At 35.9% G+C, this 19,182-nt stretch overlaps 7 protein-coding genes across 7 annotated transcripts; 3 read left to right on the top strand and 4 right to left on the bottom strand. All coding sequences in view use genetic code 12, as the record gives it.

Annotated features, from left to right (window-relative positions):
• Nucleotides 1-24: 24 nt before the first annotated feature.
• Nucleotides 25-987, bottom strand: CAF16 (putative ATP-binding cassette family ATPase; the record flags this gene model as incomplete). Its single annotated transcript, XM_706783.1, has 1 exon — nucleotides 25-987. The coding sequence occupies one exon, from the start codon at nucleotides 985-987 to the stop codon at nucleotides 25-27; it is 963 nt and encodes a 320-aa protein (XP_711876.1).
• Nucleotides 988-1,376: 389 nt separating this feature from the next.
• Nucleotides 1,377-4,037, bottom strand: GCR3 (Gcr3p; the record flags this gene model as incomplete). The annotated part of the gene is made up of 1 exon (XM_706782.2): nucleotides 1,377-4,037. One exon carries the CDS (start codon nucleotides 4,035-4,037, stop codon nucleotides 1,377-1,379), a length of 2,661 nt encoding a protein of 886 aa, XP_711875.2.
• Nucleotides 4,038-4,503: 466 nt separating this feature from the next.
• On the top strand, nucleotides 4,504-5,439 carry SAM4 (S-adenosylmethionine-homocysteine S-methyltransferase; the record flags this gene model as incomplete). Its single annotated transcript, XM_706781.2, has 1 exon — nucleotides 4,504-5,439. The coding sequence occupies one exon, from the start codon at nucleotides 4,504-4,506 to the stop codon at nucleotides 5,437-5,439; it is 936 nt and encodes a 311-aa protein (XP_711874.2).
• A 975-nt stretch (nucleotides 5,440-6,414) lies between these two features.
• Nucleotides 6,415-9,414, top strand: GCV2 (glycine decarboxylase subunit P; the record flags this gene model as incomplete). Its single annotated transcript, XM_706780.1, has 1 exon — nucleotides 6,415-9,414. One exon carries the CDS (start codon nucleotides 6,415-6,417, stop codon nucleotides 9,412-9,414), a length of 3,000 nt encoding a protein of 999 aa, XP_711873.1.
• A 604-nt stretch (nucleotides 9,415-10,018) lies between these two features.
• On the top strand, nucleotides 10,019-11,695 carry CAALFM_C108390CA (uncharacterized protein; the record flags this gene model as incomplete). Its single annotated transcript, XM_706779.2, has 1 exon — nucleotides 10,019-11,695. One exon carries the CDS (start codon nucleotides 10,019-10,021, stop codon nucleotides 11,693-11,695), a length of 1,677 nt encoding a protein of 558 aa, XP_711872.2.
• A 233-nt stretch (nucleotides 11,696-11,928) lies between these two features.
• TEF2 (translation elongation factor EF-1 alpha) lies at nucleotides 11,929-13,305 on the bottom strand (the record flags this gene model as incomplete). Its single annotated transcript, XM_712562.2, has 1 exon — nucleotides 11,929-13,305. One exon carries the CDS (start codon nucleotides 13,303-13,305, stop codon nucleotides 11,929-11,931), a length of 1,377 nt encoding a protein of 458 aa, XP_717655.2.
• A 1,378-nt stretch (nucleotides 13,306-14,683) lies between these two features.
• SDS24 (Sds24p) lies at nucleotides 14,684-16,570 on the bottom strand (the record flags this gene model as incomplete). The annotated part of the gene is made up of 1 exon (XM_712561.2): nucleotides 14,684-16,570. The coding sequence occupies one exon, from the start codon at nucleotides 16,568-16,570 to the stop codon at nucleotides 14,684-14,686; it is 1,887 nt and encodes a 628-aa protein (XP_717654.2).
• Between the last annotated feature and the right edge of the window lie 2,612 nt (nucleotides 16,571-19,182).

Here is a 19,182-nt window from a genome sequence, read left to right as displayed (position 1 = left end):
ACTTAATGATCAATTTCGTTTTATCTATTTGCTGCTTCTTGTGCTTTTGAAATATTGTGCAAGTTTTGAGTCGTCAGCATCAAAATATTTACCATCTCTGGAATTGACGTAATCGTTGTGTCGTTTACTCATTTTCAATTTTTCGTCATCTCTGGTTCCTCTTCTTTCTAGATCCTTATTTAACCAGAATAATGCCAATGGATGTAAGGATTCAGCTTTGCTTACAATGATCTTTTCGTCGCCAACTTCAACTCGACCATCGTCATTCACAAACTCTATGTCTTTGATTTTCACATCATTCAACTTAAGACCAGCATCTATATGTATCACTCTATCACACCACTTATGCCCCAACCCATCAAATATATGAGTAGCATACACAACAGTACAGTTTCTCTCCTGACACTCTTGTTTCAAATAGTTCAACAACTTCAGTCTGACTACAACATCTAAATCAATGGTGACTTCATCCAAAAGTAATAACTTCCAAGGCTTCACCAACCCCATGGCAATCTGCACTCGACGTCTCTCTCCATCACTTATATTCAACATTGACCAGCTTGGATCAATATCCAATATGTCAATTAACAAATTGCGTCTATCCTGATATGTTTCTCCGCCAATAGAAGCAAGTAACAAGTTGACAGGTATATCCCTTTTAATGATGGAATTAGTTGCCCATTCTGTGCCCAAGTATGTTATATAATTATTAATATCGGAGTTGGCTTGTTCGTGACGTTGAGATGAAAAATGAAACGGGTCAAATCCACCAAGTTTGAGATGGCCTTTCTTGATCAATGTTTTCCCAGCTAATATACGTAATAATGTTGATTTTCCGGCACCATTCGGTCCCACTACCAAGTTCGTTGTGCCCCAGGGGATGGCTAAATTGAAATCTTGTAACCCGATCTTTTTGCTGTTTGGGAATTCGTAAGTAAGGTTTTTAACCTCGATTGCTAAAGTGTTATCAATGGTATCTAAAGTCATACTAAGTGTTAATCAATAAGAACTTAAAAGAATAAAGGTAAGATAGAAATGGGTCCTTCGTTTTTTTTTTTTTTTGGTTCGTTGACTGATACCACCTTCGTTCGTCCAGAGAGTGGTGGTTCTTTTTTTTCAGCGTCGTCCATATCTACCGAACCAAACCAAAAACAAACTGATCTTATGCATGTCAGGTCAGGAGATCTTTAGAAAACAGAAGAAAGCCAAAAAAACTCTATCGAGATTTGCATAAGTATGAGTTATCTTGCATGAACACACATCAGAATTCTATTTCTTCTGTATATTATTTTATTCTTCGAATGTATCAGTTTCTTTTAACTATTTACTCTTACTTATATACTATACATTATATTACAAGCTCTAAAAATGCATCTTTAGCCAAACCATTTAAGAATTTCGTCTTTAGCCAGTGCATTTTCCAATTGTCCGACAATTTCTTTAACTTTATCGTGACACTCTACATCACCAATGATATACTTTCTGTAATACGATTTCAATAAACCCAAGTATTCATAAAACAACCATTGTTTATCGACTTCTGTAGCGTTTGATTCGGTGACTTCCTCGATTTCGACACGTTTCTCTTTGTCCAACTCTAATTTGTTCAAATTATCAATAATGGCAGTGAATAATTGTATGATCAACTCTTTCAGTTCAGCCTTGCTCAATATTCTATTAATCGACTCCATACATGATACATTATCGATAATCAAGTTAGATTCCAATGCCTTTACCAATATATATTTTGGATCAATGATTCCAAACTCGATTAAATACTCCAAGATCAAAAACACCACTTGGGGTTGATGAATCCAAATTCTGAAAACAGCTTCAATGATCCAATTCTGTCTATTTTGTTTTTCTTCTTCGGTAAAATGCAAATCTTCAAAACGTGCCTCGTCGCCAACATAATCAATTGGAGCGCCACTCAAGAATTTCAACTTGTTGATATCTCTACTCAAAATACTGACCACAGAATAAATGGATCTTGATCCAATATAGGCATACGTTTGTATAATCAAGTTGATGGCAAACCTTTCATTGTTAGGGGCAGTTATTGACTCAAGAACTGATTTGTACAACTCATTGAAATCAGTGTTTGACTTCCAATGCGTAAGAATGAAATCATAAACTTTAGATGCTGTTTCATGAAATGGTAGTTCTGAATTAGTAAAGTTGAAAAATATTTCGTTTTGAGCACCAATATTCGATTTGGAATTAAGCTGTTCCTGTTTCTGTTCATACAACTGGATTAATGTGTCACGCAGACTTTCACCATATAATTCTGTGTCGTATGAGATGATATAAGATTTCACATCTGGAACCATACTGATATCCAAGTATTGATAAAATTCGTCTAAATTCACAACTTCACCGTCTACTATATCAATAAAACTATCCTTTATTCTTTTCTTATTTGATAATCTAATCTCTTTGGCAATTAAATTTTTGATGAAATTCTTTTTGGGGTGGTATTTAAGATCTTTTAATTTCTTAGAGTCACTAACCCATTCTTCCCATTTCCAAGAAAACTCAAAATTCGACAACTGAATACTCATCCAGTCTAAAAATCGTATTTTAAGTTCGTAATCTAATGTCTCCAAGTGATTGTAGAAATATCTAATGGCACGACCAAACACAGGGGCAATTGATTCTGGTGATTCACGACAACACGAAATCAAAACGGTGTAATAGTAAATTTCTACTTCCAATGGGTTGGGTAATTGGAAAATCATAGTAAGAATACTTTCAACGGCAACATCTTCAATTTTCCAAGTTGATAATGACGGATCATTAGTTCCCAGTTTGTTGTCCTCATATATGGCATTCAATTGATCAATGCTCGTACCCGGTGGAGCAAACAATTTATTATCGAAAAACATATCCAAAATACTAAGTTCAATTGCAGTTTCATTTTTGTTGAAGGAGAGATTGGTCAAAATATCAAAAGCGATATCTTTGAAAAACAATCCTAAATATGTTTCGATTGGAGGAACAGTTTCATACTCTGTAGTGTTGTTATACACTTGGAACAAGTAGCGTGGATTATCATTCCATAATTTATCAATTGACGTTGACTTGAAACTGGCATTCTCAACACTTGGAAACGATAACTGAGGCAATTTGTGTTTGACTAACTCACTAGAAATCGAGTTGTTTTCTAAAGCAGATTGAATTACTGGATCCAAATGAGTCTTGAAATCAAGAAACAATCTAAAATTCCAGTCATCATTCTGTAACTTTATGAGTGCTGGCAAAATTAAATCTACCATTTGCTTTGGAATATATGGCAACTCGAAATTCCCCATTCTTGTATCAAATGGAAGTAAAACAGTGGCAGACTCTGCAACGATTTTAAAATTTCTAGCCAATTCAATCAACTCATTGATACTTTTTTTCAAATCGTCAGAATTATCATTACTAAGTACGTATGGTATGGCAATCAAAACATTATAGTATATCTCTTGGGCTAAACCATTTCTAACTTCAGTTTGCTCTTGTAATTCGATTGCAAAATTTAAAAATTGTTTGAAGATTTGGATAATTCCGTTATCTTCGATAATTGGTGTCAATGTGCTCAAAAATTTCAATATATTCTTAATATCATTAAACACTGAGCCTTCTTGAGAATCCAACATGGTTTGCATCTTTGAATGTAAATATTCAATCACATATTTGGCAATGACAAAGTTCTTGGCGTTACAAATCAATATCAAGTTTGCAATAGCACTGATTTTATGAGGTTGTTCAGTTATTAATGCATAAATAGTTGACAAGATGGAGTTTCTCAAGTTGTCAATTTTCTCAAATTCAGCAACTATAGGGTTGGAAATATAGTTTGTGTCAGCAATCAAGTTCTCGATATCACCTGCTTCACCCAATCTTCGAATGTCTTTACATATATTATTTATCAATTCCTGTGCTGGGTCAATATGGTGTCGTTTATGGTCAAAACTATCATGGCTAGGACCATCGTGGAATTGACCTTCATCTTGTTCAAAGTCGTCTCTTGATCTTTTATTTGAAAACTCCATACCTTCTGTTTTACCTCACTGTATGTATGTTTGTTTTGTTTTAGTTGATTAAAGCAGTGCTGGGAATGTATCGCAGAACCGATGGTCTATTTTTCAAGTCTTCCACAATGCAATTACCAAACAGCAGGAAAAAAAAAAAAGAAAGAGAAAATCAAACTGAGAAGGAAAGAAATTGCGTGAACCAAGGCGAAAAATTGCATAACTCTTTATTACTTTCTCTCTCTCTCTCACCTTACCAATCCTACAACAGCGCACGGCAAACAGAAAACAAAATTCTCTTCTAATTTCTTGATTTCATTATATACCGGACCATTCCTAATTGAAGTACTAGCCACATATCGTTGGGTTATGACTAATACATACATCCATTTCATCATTGTTGAAAAAAAAAAAATTTCAATACTAATAACTTATTCCTTATTCTTCTTCGGTAAATCATTCAACTGATTATCTTACTTCAACAGTAATGGGACGTGTTCAGGATATTTTAGAAAAAAGAAAATTAGTCATCGACGGTGCTTTAGGTACTGAGTTGGAAAGATTATTACCAACAACTTCCACCTATCTCCCAAGCGGCAGCCCACTTTGGTCTGGTCAAGTTTTGATCAAGAACCCTGGGTTGGTGGAACAGGTCCATTTAGATTATATCAATGTTGGCGCCGACATGATTATTACTTCAACATACCAAACATCATATGCGTCATTGCATAAATATATTGGCTACGATATGGATCAAGCCATTGCTCTTTGGAACCTGGCTTTGAATGTTGCTAAAAACGCCGTCAAGAAATCTGGTCGAGACGATGTTATTATTGCTGGGTCTATTGGACCTTATGCTACTTTGCTTGCCAACGGATCAGAATATAACGGTGATTATCAAGGTGTTACTGACGAAGAGTTGATTGAATACCACACTCCGTTGTTTGAATTTTACGAGAATTCCGACGTTGACATTATATGCATTGAGACTATTCCAAGCTTCCAAGAGTTGAAGGTTATAATTGGGTTGGCAAAAAAGTACACTTCGAAGGAATTTTTCATTTCAATTAATCCTCAAACAGGATCTGCTTTGAGTGATGGAACATCTTTGATTGAAGTAGCTCAATTGTTTGCTGAAATCAATGACCCAAGATTTGTTGCCGTTGGTATTAACTGTACCAGTTATGAAAATGTTGATCAAATCTCAACATATTTGACCGACTTCCCTCTTTTTATTTACCCCAACTTGGGATTTGTGTATGACACTACTGTCCACAAATTTGTTTCGAAAGTGTTGCAAGAATCAACTTGGTCAAAAAGCGTTGCAAAGTGGTTGGCTTTCCCAAATGTTAAGGCTATTGGTGGTTGTTGTAGCACCACTCCAGCGGAAATCAAGCAAGTTGCACAATTGATCAACCAATAGACGTTTCTCCAAAACTGTATAGTTTAATAAATTATAGATTGTAAATATAAGTTCTTATAGACTAGCAGACTGTGTGGTATAAACACTAGTTAGCTCTATAGGAGGGTCCGTGCTAACAGAGATTTATGTTTTTGGCATAAGGCTGTTGACAATTCTTTTTTTTTTTGTTTTGATTTCGCTGATATTCATGATTAAGATCATATGCAAGATCCATATTGTAACTGTTTTCTATGTAAAGTATATTTATTATTATTATTATTAAGGGAGACCATTTAGATGTCTTCCTAACAACAGCAAGACTATAACCAGAGTCATAGTAATAGCATTCTCGGTAAAACAAAACCGAGGTCAAGAAATACTAAAAGATTGTGTCTATACAGGAAAGTGTATTTTTGACTTCGTTTATTTTTTTTCTGTCTACTTCTCAATCTCCTCCGGGAAAGATAAGCTAGCTTTGATAAAAGAAAAGGGCTCTGTGGGTGGCAAGGGATTAGTCTTTTCTCCTTTTCATAACTATCATTGAATCTTACTCAGTATGAAGACAAAACAATCTGGTCATGCATAGTTCCTACATAACAAGTTTGGGTCCAATACAATCTTTTGACAACTGTGAATGGATAGAAGGAAGTGTGTTTCTTTTTTTTTTTCACTCGTGTGTGGGTGGTGAGTTTTGTGTAATAGTGACTCCGATTTGATGCAGAGTTTGGTGCCGCTTTAACTTCTGGATATCTCTATTTTATTCAATAATATGTAACCATACTTTATTATTAGAGTTCTCATCTCGGGTTAAGATTTTTCATACGGAAGGTTAAAAATTGACTTCTTTACTACGAGTATATATAATCTTTACAATATTCCCAGTTTGTTTATTTATTTGGAAATTTTTCAGATTCTGAGTTATTTTTTTCTTCTTTTTAACAGAACCAACTACATTCATTTTTCAACTGATTTCTAATCATTTAGCCAGTGGATAACATGTTTACCAAGTCAACGATTAGGACTGTCTTGAGGTCTTTGGCAACAAAGGCAAACACGTCGTCAGAAAACTTTGCTAAAGTCCTTAACCCAAAAGTGTCGTTTGATAATCTCGATGTATTTGCTCGAAGACATATAGGACCAACGCCCAAAGAGGTGCAAAAAATGTTATCTTCATTGGGGTACAATGATTTGGATGAGTTTTTATCAAACGTTGTTCCGGAACATATTTTGATCAAGAGAAAGTTAAGTGTGCAACCAGAAAAGGGTTTTACTGAATCAGAAATGTTGGATCATTTGCATAAATTAGCTAATAAAAACAAAATAAAGAAATCATTCATTGGTAAAGGTTATGCGGGAACACTTTTGCCACCCGTAATTCAAAGAAACCTTCTTGAATCCCCTGAGTGGTACACTTCGTATACTCCTTATCAACCAGAAATTTCCCAAGGAAGATTAAACTCATTATTGAATTACCAAACCATGATCTGTTCACTTACAGGAATGGCAATGGCTAATGCCTCCTTGTTAGATGAAGGTACTGCTGCTGGTGAAGCCATGGCTTTGTCATTCCACAACTCAAAAGACAAGAAAAAGATTTACGTGGTTGATGCCAATCTTCATCCTCAAACTGTGGATGTTATAAAATCCAGAGCCGAAAATATTGGTGTTGAAATTGTTGAAATACCTTTAGCTACTAAACAAGGGGTTGAAGAATTATCTAGAATTGCTGATAAAGTCTGTGGTGCATTGGTTCAATATCCAGATACCAATGGAGAAATAACTGATTTCACCGAAATCGGTAATATTTTGCATTCTAATAAAGCTCTTTTCGCCATGGCTACTGATTTATTGGCTTTGACTGTTCTCAAACCACCAAGTGAATTTGGAGCTGATATTGCATTGGGTACTTCTCAAAGATTTGGTGTTCCATTTGGTTATGGTGGCCCACACGCTGCATTTTTCGCTACTTCATCTAAATATGCGAGAAAGATTCCAGGAAGAATAGTGGGTGTCTCAAAAGACAGATTGGGTAATCCAGCTTTACGTTTAGCATTGCAAACTAGAGAGCAGCACATTAAAAGAGAAAAAGCCACTTCAAATATTTGTACTGCCCAAGCCTTATTGGCCAATATTTCTGCCAATTATGCTGTTTATCATGGTCCTCAAGGATTGAAAAACATTGCCAACAGAGTTTATGGTTTCACAACATTATTAGCTAATGAAATCTCCAAAAAGCATCAATTGGTCAACAACAAATGGTTTGATACCTTGACTGTTAAGTTGAATGGTGTTTCTTCAGATGAAATTTTAGCTAAAGCTTTGAATGAATACGATATCAACATGTTTAGAGTTGATGAATCCACGGTATCATTGCAATTAGATGAAACAGTCCAAAAGCAGGATTTGATCAATTTAGTCAATGTTTTCACTGGTCAAGAAAACTATTCTCCAGATGAATTGCCAGCTATTCCTCAAGAATTATTGAGATCTGATGAAATTTTAACAAATGAAGTTTTTAATGCCCATCATTCAGAAACAGCAATGTTAAGATACTTGCACTCTTTACAAAGAATGGATTTGTCATTGGCTGATAGTATGATCCCATTGGGTTCTTGTACTATGAAATTAAACGCCACTGTGGAAATGCAGACTTTGTCTATTCCTGGATTCAATTCAATTCACCCATTTGCCCCAATTGACCAAGCTCAAGGTTATAAGGAATTAATTGATGAATTTGAAAAGGACTTGAATGACATCACTGGTTTCGATGGAACTACTTCGATGCCCAACTCTGGTGCTCAAGGTGAATACACAGGGTTGTCTTTAATTAGAGAATATCATAGATCTCGTGGTGAACATGACCAAAGAAACATTTGTTTGATTCCAGTCAGTGCTCATGGAACCAACCCAGCATCAGCTGCTATGTGTGGATTGAAAGTTGTTCCAGTCAAATGTTTATCTAATGGGTCCATTGATTTGGAAGATTTAGAGGCAAAAGCTGCCAAACATGCTAAAAATTTGTGTTCAATCATGATTACCTACCCATCTACTTATGGTTTATTCGAACCGGGTGTTAAGAAAGCCATTGATATTGTTCATGCCAACGGTGGTTTGGTTTACTTGGACGGTGCCAACATGAATGCCCAAGTTGGTTTAACTTCTCCTGGTGATTTGGGTGCTGATGTTTGTCATTTGAATATTCACAAAACATTTGCATTAAGTCATGGTGGTGGTGGTCCAGGTCAAGCACCAGTTTGTGTTAAAGAACACTTGAAACCATTCTTACCAAAACATCATTTTGTCAATACTCCACATTCGACCAGTGAATCGATCAAAGCCGTCAACTCAGCTCCATATGGTAGTGCATCGGTTATTCCCGTTTCATATTCATACATCAAGATGTTGGGAGCACAAGCTTTACCATATGTTTCTGCTATTGCTATGTTGAATGCCAATTATATTTTAACCAAATTAGAACCACATTATAAGATCTTGTTTGTTGACCGTGATGCCTCATCTGAAAGTGGTACCAAGCATTGTGCACATGAGTTTATTCTTGATTTACGTGAATTCCAAAAGATTGGCATTGAAGCCATTGATGTGGCTAAAAGATTACAGGATTACGGATTCCATGCACCAACCATGTCTTTCCCAGTTGCTGGAACTTTGATGATTGAGCCTACTGAATCTGAAAATTTGCGTGAGTTAGACAGATTTATTGATTCATTGATTTCAATCAGAAAAGAAATTGAAGCCTACCAAAATAAGGAACCATTAGGACAAGTCTTGAAAAATGCCCCACATTCATTGGAAGACATTGTTAGCTCAGAAGATTGGGATGCAAGAGGCTACACTAGAGAACAAGCTGCTTACCCATTACCATTCTTAAAGAAAAACAAGTGTTGGCCAACTGTTAGTCGTTTGAACGATACGTATGGTGATTTGAATTTAATCTGTACATGTCCTTCAGTTGAAGAAGTTGCTGCTGAAAGTTAGATATTTTAATTCTGTATATGTCAATAATTTGCAAGTTTATATATATTAGTTTTATAAAAGAATAGATGTTTCTTTTTTGTTTTATTATTTGCTTTTGCCATGCTTGCTATTGTGTGTTTTCCAGCTTTATGGATGAGGAGGAAAGATTTTGGGCTTAGTTCAAGTTTTCTAAGGACAGGAAGAGAGAAAGAGGGAGGGGAAAAAGAATCACGAGTCAAACTATTACCAATTTGTGTTGTCTTTAATGTGTAATATATCAATTCTAACAGTTAATAAGTTGCTGCTTAAGCTCTTTTTTTTTTCTTTCTTTCTTTCTTTCTGTTTCTGTACGTTTGTGCCCGTTGGTAACGAGAAGAAAAAAAAAACAGGAACTTTTGATTTCAAACTCACTTCACTTCACACAGTTTAATTCAATTTTACTGTTTCTCTCTCTCTTTTTTTCTTCTTCAGTTTGTCTTCTTCCTTTTAGGTTTTTGGCTTGTTGAAGTTTTAACTTTTTTTTGTTTTTTTCTAACCAACATTTGTGGTTCTCTCACCCACTCCACTTTATTGAAACATCAATTTAATCTTTAATATCTTTATTACTATTAGTAAAAAAAATTTTATGGATTGGTATAATAACAGATCTAGACGAAGTTCAATAACAACAGGTCAACCCACCCAATCAAACCCAGCATTTCATGGAATTATCAATTCTAATAATAGTACCACCGCATCAAGTTCATTATCTTCTTCATCCAATTCGTATTCCTCCTCGTCCATGATTAATCCAAATAAGTATCCCACGCAACAGCAACAACAGCAGCAGCACGGTAATATTCCATCGCCCCTTAATCTATCGTCGCAACAAACTATGGGTCGTAACTTGAGTCCGGTGTCTCAAACAAACTCGCCTATTGTGACAATTCCTCCAACACCATTAGAGAGGAACTCGTATTATTTTAGTGAGTTCCCACTTTATGCATGTGATTGGACTTGTTTAAACAATGGACAAATGGATTGTATTGCAGTGGGTTCATACAAGGAAACATTTGCCAATAAACTAGAAATCGTCCATGGCAGTAACTATGAAAATGAATTTAATATGGAGAATTCACTTAGTCCTGGCACAGACAATTCGTTCAATTATAATAACAAAAACAACACTAATGCATACTATGAAGATGAAGAGATAGCGTCTCGTGATGAAGGGTTCTGTTTCCAAAAAGTTTGTGATGTCACTTTGGATTATCCAATCACTCATTTACAATGGGATCCACTGATGTTACTGTACGGTTCAAGCGGTGTTGAAAGATTAGCTACATCTAGTGAAGTGTTACGGTTGTATAAAGTTGCTAATAACGGTAATGATTCTTATTCATTGCAACAGACTCATGTGTTGGCTAATAATACTGCTAGCTGTTCGAGTACTTCTTCCAACAGCAACAATTCATCAGGATCCAGCAGTGCTCGAACTATTGAAGATGTAAACACATTCCCTCCCGTGACATCGTTTGACTGGAATAAGACTGATCCAAATGTACTAATAACCTCGAGTGTGGATACAACATGCACAGTGTGGGATTTGCACCGATCACCCGGCAGAACAGCAATCAATGAAGAAATGCTAGATACGGCGACGGTCAAGACGCAATTGATTGCTCATGATTCAGAAGTGTTTGATGTCAAGTTTTTACACAAGTCAACTAATGTATTTGCATCAGTGGGGAATGATGGATCAATGAGAGTGTTTGATTTACGATCATTGGAACATTCAACCATTATATACGAACCGTCTCCGTCGGCCTCTTCATCTGCAACAGCATCGGCATCAGCATCAACGTCAGCAGCAAACCACTCCTTGTCAGCAACTTTCAATTCAAAGGCTTTGTTAACATTAAGTACGTCGAATGTCGATCAACATCATCTAGCAGCTGTTGGTGTCAACTCTAATCAAATTATTATCATTGATATGAGAATGCCAGGATTACCCGTTGTGATAATTGATGCTTCATTAGGTGGGATGAATAATTCTCTGATCAATCTGATAAAATGGCATCCAACATCAAACTATTTACTTAGTGGTGGTGATGATTGTCAGGCATTGGTATGGGACATCAACAATTTGTCAAATGCAACGAACGGAAGCACGAATGGAAGTAATCATTCAGGTAGGATTATTGATACACCTGTATTGGCATATTCAGAAGACTTGGAAATCAATAACGTGTGTTGGAGACAGAACCAAGGGGATTGGATGGGTGTTGTTAGTGGGAAAGGTTTCCAAGCAGTTCTGATATGATTTAGAGTTTGTATGTACAATATAGCACCATCAACATATGTGTAAGATTAACTAACTGGTAAGAATATATATATATACATAAACAAAGAAGCACATAACTCCTCTTCTTTTTTTTATTTACAGAGCTGGGACTCTTCGCTCCTTACTACATGTTGTATGATTATTCTCTTATTTATATATATTTTAAAAAAATAATATAATCACAACTATTTAAACAAAGGTATTTAATTAGTTTATTTCTTAGCAGCTTTTTGAGCAGCCTTGGTAACTTTACCAGCTTTGTCGGATTTTTCAACAGATTTGATGACACCAACAGCAACGGTTTGTCTCATATCTCTGACAGCGAATCTACCTAATGGTGGGTAGTCAGTGAAAGCTTCAACACACATTGGTTTGGTTGGGACCATCTTGACGATAGCAGCATCACCGGATTTGACGAATTTTGGATTTTCTTCCAATTTCTTACCAGTTCTTCTGTCAATCTTTTCAACCAAAGTGTCGAATTTACAAGCAATGTGGGCAGTGTGACAATCCAAGACTGGAGAGTAACCAGCAGAGATTTGACCTGGATGGTTCAAAACAATGACTTGGGCATTGAAAGAGTCACAACCCTTTGGTGGATCGTTCTTGGAGTCACCACAAACGTTACCTCTTCTAATTTCTTTAACGGAAACGTTCTTAACGTTGAAACCAACATTGTCACCTGGAACACCTTCAGCCAATTGTTCGTGATGCATTTCAACGGATTTGACTTCAGTGGTAACACCAGCTGGGGCGAAAGTAACAACCATACCGGCTTTGATGATACCAGTTTCAACTCTACCGACTGGCACAGTACCAATACCACCGATCTTGTAAACATCTTGCAATGGCAATCTCAATGGTTTGTCGGTTGGTCTGGTTGGTGGTTCAATAGCGTCAATAGCTTCTAACAAGGTCTTACCAGTAACTTTACCGGATTTGGTTTCCTTTTCCCAACCCTTGTACCATGGACAGTTGGTGGATGSTTCAATCATGTTGTCACCATTCCAACCAGAGATTGGAACGAATGGAACAGTCTTTGGGTTGTAACCAACCTTCTTGACGAAGTTGGAGGTTTCCTTGATGATTTCTTCAAATCTGTTTTTGTCCCATTTGACAGAGTCCATCTTGTTGACAGCAACAATCAATTGTTTGACACCCAAAGTGTAAGCCAACAAAGCGTGTTCTCTGGTTTGACCATCCTTAGAAATACCGGCTTCGAATTCACCAGTACCACCAGCAATAATCAAAATAGCACAATCAGCTTGAGAAGTACCAGTGATCATATTCTTGATGAAATCTCTGTGACCTGGAGCATCAATGACGGTAACGTGGTATTTTGGAGTTTCGAATTTCCACAAAGCGATATCAATGGTGATACCTCTTTCTCTTTCAGCCTTCAATTTGTCCAAGACCCAAGCGTATTTGAAAGAACCTTTACCCAATTCAGCAGCTTCTTTTTCGAAYTTTTCAATGGTTCTTTTATCAATACCACCACACTTGTAAATTAAGTGACCGGTGGTAGTAGATTTACCGGAATCGACGTGACCAATAACAACAACGTTAACGTGAGTTTTTTCTTTACCCATGATTGATTATATAAAATGTATACTTAGAAAAGAAGAAAGAAAGAAAAAAAAAAAGGAGGAAAAGAAGGAAAGAAAAAATTTTCAATTGGAAAGGTCTTTGATGAGAAATTTATATTCTTTTTTGAGTTGTTCATTATGAGGCAAAAAAAAAAATGAGAGAAAATCTGACAGAGACAAAAAAAAAATTTTTTTTCATAGTAAACTAAACAAAGGGCAATCAAATCAATTCATTGCCAAATTGATAACTAGAAAAAAAAAGCGAAGAGAAGAAGCAAAAAAAAAAAAAAAAATTTTTTCATACATTGAAAAGTTATTGCGTACACGACCTGGTTTTGTGTATTTTATAATTCTATAGTAGTTATTCCAACATCAATGTGAAGCTCTTGTTCTGTTTAACAGCAATTAATTTAACCAGAAACTTGATTTATGAAATCTTGAAATACCAGTTTAAATGGTATTTGGCTTTCGGTATACATAACAAATATTTCACACTGTGTTAGATATTGAAGTTTTTGCGGCACAATTGAATAGGGAAAGTGTAAAAGACAAAAGCTCAACTCATCTCCTCAATTTTCAAATTCCATTTTAGGCGTGAGGTAATCCTTTTTCTTTGCCTCTAGCAATATCGAACAGCAAGCACTATACAATTTTTTCTTAGTAGAAAAATAGAAAGAAAATAAAAGACACGAAGTACAAACTGAAATTTTCTGTATTGCAAAAATATTTTTGTACTACCAGTCAATTCAATGAGCTCTACATGTTCCCACTAGAAGAGTATCTTAGTTACAAAAGTCAATTGATGTTTAGATGCTTTAAATAATGAGAGCTAGAATTCTAATAAGCAAAACTATATCATTCAAATCAACTTCTTCCCCCCCCCCTTCATCCCCTGTTTTTGTTCAATGTGAAAAAAAAAGATCAATATTTTTCGTCACCCCTCTCTCTCTGCCTGGATACCAACTATGTCGCATCAAAATAACTAGTTCGACATTTTTGGTTTTGGGCCATGTCCGCCTTGTAGTCCGTCCCCCCTTTTTTTTTTTTGCTCATTTCTCATCGCATCTTTTATTGTTTGTAGTCGACTTATTTCATGAGACATTTCCACATCACAAAAGCTAATTACTCGAAGCAACAAAAGGAAACAATGCCGAGATAGAACCTGGCAAAGGTACACGTTTCTCTTTTTGCTTCAAATCCACTAACGTAATACTTAAGGTATTTATATAAGTGACGCTTTTACAAAAGGTGATATATAAGTCGCCTATAATACACTACAATTAACTGATTCTCTTTCGAGCTGAAAAAAAAAAGCCTGATACTCTTTCATTTTTTGAACAAAACTACTACTATGTACTTAAAAGTAAACAATTATTTGAAACTATTCCTTTGAAAATGCATTTTCTTGTGCCTTGGTGTATGATTTCCGGAAAACATCACTAGAAACTTCAACACTACCTCTGCGGCCGGTGTTGGCTGCGTTACTGCTACCAATAATAGCGCTTCCGGATGGAAGTATACCTTCAGCACTTAAAGCACTATCGATAGATGATCTGGTAGTAGATGTTGAGCTTCTTCTTCTTTGATTTCTAGCAGCCTGAGGGTCAGTTCTTCTACCCTTGGAAGTAGCAAACAAGCCTAAAATATCTGTTAATGTGACAACACCAACTAATTTTCCAGTACCACTAGTGTAAGAAAAATCTGGTTGAGCTGAGGTAGCAGTGGTTGGTGCACCAGTGGCGACGGCAGCAGCAGCAGCAGCAGCAGCATTTAATTGTGGTGATGACATACTGCTAGCTTCAACTTCTTCAGCTTTATCTGTTATTGATGAGTCTGCTGGTGCTGGATAGCCAACGGTTACGCCATTGTTCATCCCACTATTGGGGGCAGAAGCACTGGCACTGCTCATGGAACTGGCTTGACGTGAGCTGTCAACAATCCATAATCTATGAGATTGAGTGGCAACTAATTTTGCAATGACTCTTCCTAATGACGTTTGATTATTGACATGGAATATTGGGAATTGATCTTGTCCTTCTTCAATTCCCTTTTGTGACAAATTATAGCTAATAAAATTCAAAACAGACTTGAACAACAAATGGGAATTTTTGGAGCTGGTAACATTTTTAACATCAACAATCGAGATGTTTCCAATCAATGTTCTTGATCGATCAATAACTGCTAGCGATGAAACTCTTTCGTTGAACATCTTGTGTAAAGCTTCTATCAACATTTGATCCTCGTAAATTGTTATTGGGTTGGAAGACCCAATCTTCAAGTCCTGCAAAGTTGATGTCAAATAAAAGTCCAATGAAGGGAATCTTCTAGCATTTTCCCACATGTATTTAATCAATCTTCTTTGCGATAATATACCGGTTATTTTGTTACCTTCTTCGTTGGTGATAGCAATTCTGTGAACACCATTACCTAATGTTTCCATCACTGAGAACAAAGTATCGGTTTCATTGAATTTGATGAATGGGTTCTTTGGGTGCAACTTGATGATAAATTCAACTGGGACTTCTTCTCCCCTCTTAGCTTTGCTAATAGTTTGAGTAACGAATTCATGTCTTTCTTGAGGCGATATATTAGGATCACCAATATCATCGACATTCAATTCCGAATAGTTGATTTTATTCATGATTAATAAAAGATAAGTGTTCAAATCACTGTAATCAAAAGTTAAGCAATTAGTTAAATCATGCGGGTCAGATTTCGAAATGGATACCGGAACACTGGTCAAATTGTTCTTGAGCAACGTTTCGAATGCCGATTGCACCGAGTGAGAACTATGAATGCTGATCAACTTGTTTGATTCCGTCAACTCCGTCAATGGAATTTCGCTCCAATCAACCAACGAGAATGCATGATTGGTGATTGCTGTCGAACCAGGAGCGATTGATTGTGATGAAGATTTATTTGAGCTTGTTGAGGCGTGTCTTGACAAACTAAGTTGATGAATTGGATCATTTGGGTCTGTTGGCAATGGCGGTGGAGAGCTCAATATTTCCACAATTGATGTTTTACGAGAAGGATGGTGATGAAGGTAATGTTGGGTAGAGCCAGGCGCAGTTGCCGATATAGACCCCCCTGTTGTTGCTGTCGAGGTTGTTGACGATGTAGATGCGCTGGATGGCTGATGTTGCAATTGCGGAGGAGATGGACGAGGAGATCCTAATAGATTAGGTACAGCTGATGGACCCGAAGAAGTTGACGTTGAAAGACGTGGCGATTTAGGCATTTGTCTTGGTTGCGGAGGATTGACCATAGTGGATACAGATAGCTTTGATGTTGTTACAGTTGTGGGTGTTCTTTTTTTTTCTTTGACTAGGTTGAAGTATATAGATTTTGCTTTTATTCTTCTTTTTTTTTTTGCTTGTTTGATTGCTTTGAACTCTCGATTTGTACAATAGCTTCTTCAAAGATTTTATACTTTTTTTTTACTGATTTTTCTTCTCGAAGAATTGGTTTGTGATGTATAAATATAAATGAGATTAGTTTTTGGTGTATGGATTTCAACAATCACACTGAAATTGTCTCTTATAATGGATATTGGTTAACTGTAGTAATACTCAATAATTGTTGACAAGAAAAGCAGACAATCGAAACGAAAGAGAATCTTGAAAAAGAAAAGGAAGAAGAAAAAGAAAATGATTACTTTAATCAAAAAAAAAAAAAGTGGGGAGTTTTACTTGTAGAAATAAATAAATTTCCATTTTTAACGAAAAAGAAAATGTTAGGTCAAAATTTCTCCAGTCATATTTCGATTGATGAAATTATTGAACAAGCAAACACAAACAAACAAACGAATATACACCACTATCAACCATTCCCAAATGACTTGAGCGATTTTGTGTACTACTAGGATGAATGACTGAGAGATTATTTGACAAATTTAATCTAATATTTTCTTAACTTTTGGCTTTTTTTTGGCTTTCTCGCCTTATTATATGCAACATTGTTTGACTTGGATATTGGAAATATAATTAGAGATAGTAATGGTGGTAAATACGTGTATCCGAAGTGAAATAGATGTCAGTTGTCAGCTGGATGTGTCTTTCTTGCTGTTCAATCTACAGTATTTGCACCAGTCGTCTGTAGAATAGCATTTTGAGCTCCTCGTTGAACAATTGATGTTCCGCTTTGGGACTTGTTTCAATGTTTGTTTTGTTTTAAACAATAAGACGAACTCCTGTAGCTGACAAGCACAGCAATTACCTAACACAGCATACATCACTAATCATTTTGTCTTTGCAATAGATCATTTCTGGAGAGTGATGCAATACTGCTTTTAGTGTGACAATTGAGTGATTGTTCGTTTTGACTTGAAAAATGCGATTTTAGTCGAAGAAAAAGAAGTTTATACACGTGCCAGTCACATCTTAGTCAAGTGTCCCCGCCCGCGCGCCGCCCAAAAACCCTGTGACCCCAGTGCGGAGTAAACAAAAACCATCGATAGTGGTATGATAATTCGATCTAAAAGAAACTATACCATCATAAGATAAGCGTTCAAAACTCATTCCACATGGTCACTGGAATTAGTTTAAATTGATTTACTACTTCTCTTTCTTTCGTTGTTTGCTTCCTTTCAGGCTGTGAGTGGTATTCCGGATGGTGATTCCGTCTCCTACCATTGCCGTCGTCATCATCATTATTGTGCGATCGCCTTTAAACAATACATACATTGGAATAAATGTACTCTGGCACAAAAAAAAAAGTTTCAAAATCATTCGATTAACGGCAAAACACGGGATTCGCACACTCCGAGGAGTAAAACTTTTCCAATTAACTCCCACAAGTTGTTTTATGGGATTATTTTGATGATTTCATTCTGATTTGAGAATGTTTGAGCAGTTGGGGAAATCATCATCATTGCCAATGAAATAGTAATATTTCTTTCTTTTGGTACCTGGCATACCAGAAAAACATAGATGAATCTCAAAGACAAAAACATAGATGAATCTCAAAGACAAGAGCAACAACAATTGTGAGATAATCTGTAGTGTGTTATATTATTTACTATGGGTGTAGTTATTCCGTTCTCTATTATTTGTAAATAGGGAATTCACATAATTATAGTGACGAAAGTATTCCTAAAGTTCATGATTTCATCCCCGTGTTCTGGATGAATTTTACTTTAAATGTAGGTAAATATTCCAACTTAATTAGAGGAGCGGTGAATTCGAAACAATTCCTAAGATTATGGAACTACCTTATTTGTAGGGTTTATGGTAATGAAGAAAAAGTTAAACATTGGCAATTGACTAAGAATTGAAAATTTTCAGGGGAACTGCTTCTATTATTTTATTTTATTTGTTTATTTTTTAGGACAAATACTGATCTAAATTTTTGCGTCCAGATCCGTTTGAGATAAGTAGGGTTTGATAGCCCACAGATTTTGCATCAATTGTACTTTTATTTTGCCAAAAATGCTAAACAAGGTATTATCAAATAAACTAAAAGTTATTGAACTTACAATAAACTTAGTCTTGCTTTGGAGATGATGACAACAAGCCGATATAACCAACATTGTTCTACTAAAGATCTCACACTCCTACAATTCAAAAGAGGAAATATATGTACAATAAATTTCTCTTAACTCTTAACACACTCCTTCTATTTAAACAAAAGGAAGAGAAGAAACGTTTGAGATATATCACACAGAAAAGAAGATGTGATGCGATTAATTTTGAGTTTATCTAACAGTGTGGTACCCGAGAACTCTCAAGATAACTTTAAATTAATGATATCGAAGATCCCACGGAACTAAACTAACCCCTTTTGAAAAAACAATAATATCCTCGAAAGCTTATCATGTGGCTCTATCATTTAAAATTATCAGAGGATGAAAGTAAGAATGAAAAAATAAGAGAAACCGCA

The sequence above is a fragment of the Candida albicans genome, chromosome 1, assembly GCF_000182965.3.
Source record: "Candida albicans SC5314 chromosome 1, complete sequence".
Lineage (NCBI taxonomy): Eukaryota > Fungi > Ascomycota > Pichiomycetes > Serinales > Debaryomycetaceae > Candida > Candida albicans.
The sequence above is the reverse complement of the archived record's forward strand: the minus strand, read 5'-3'. Positions and strand labels throughout refer to the sequence as shown.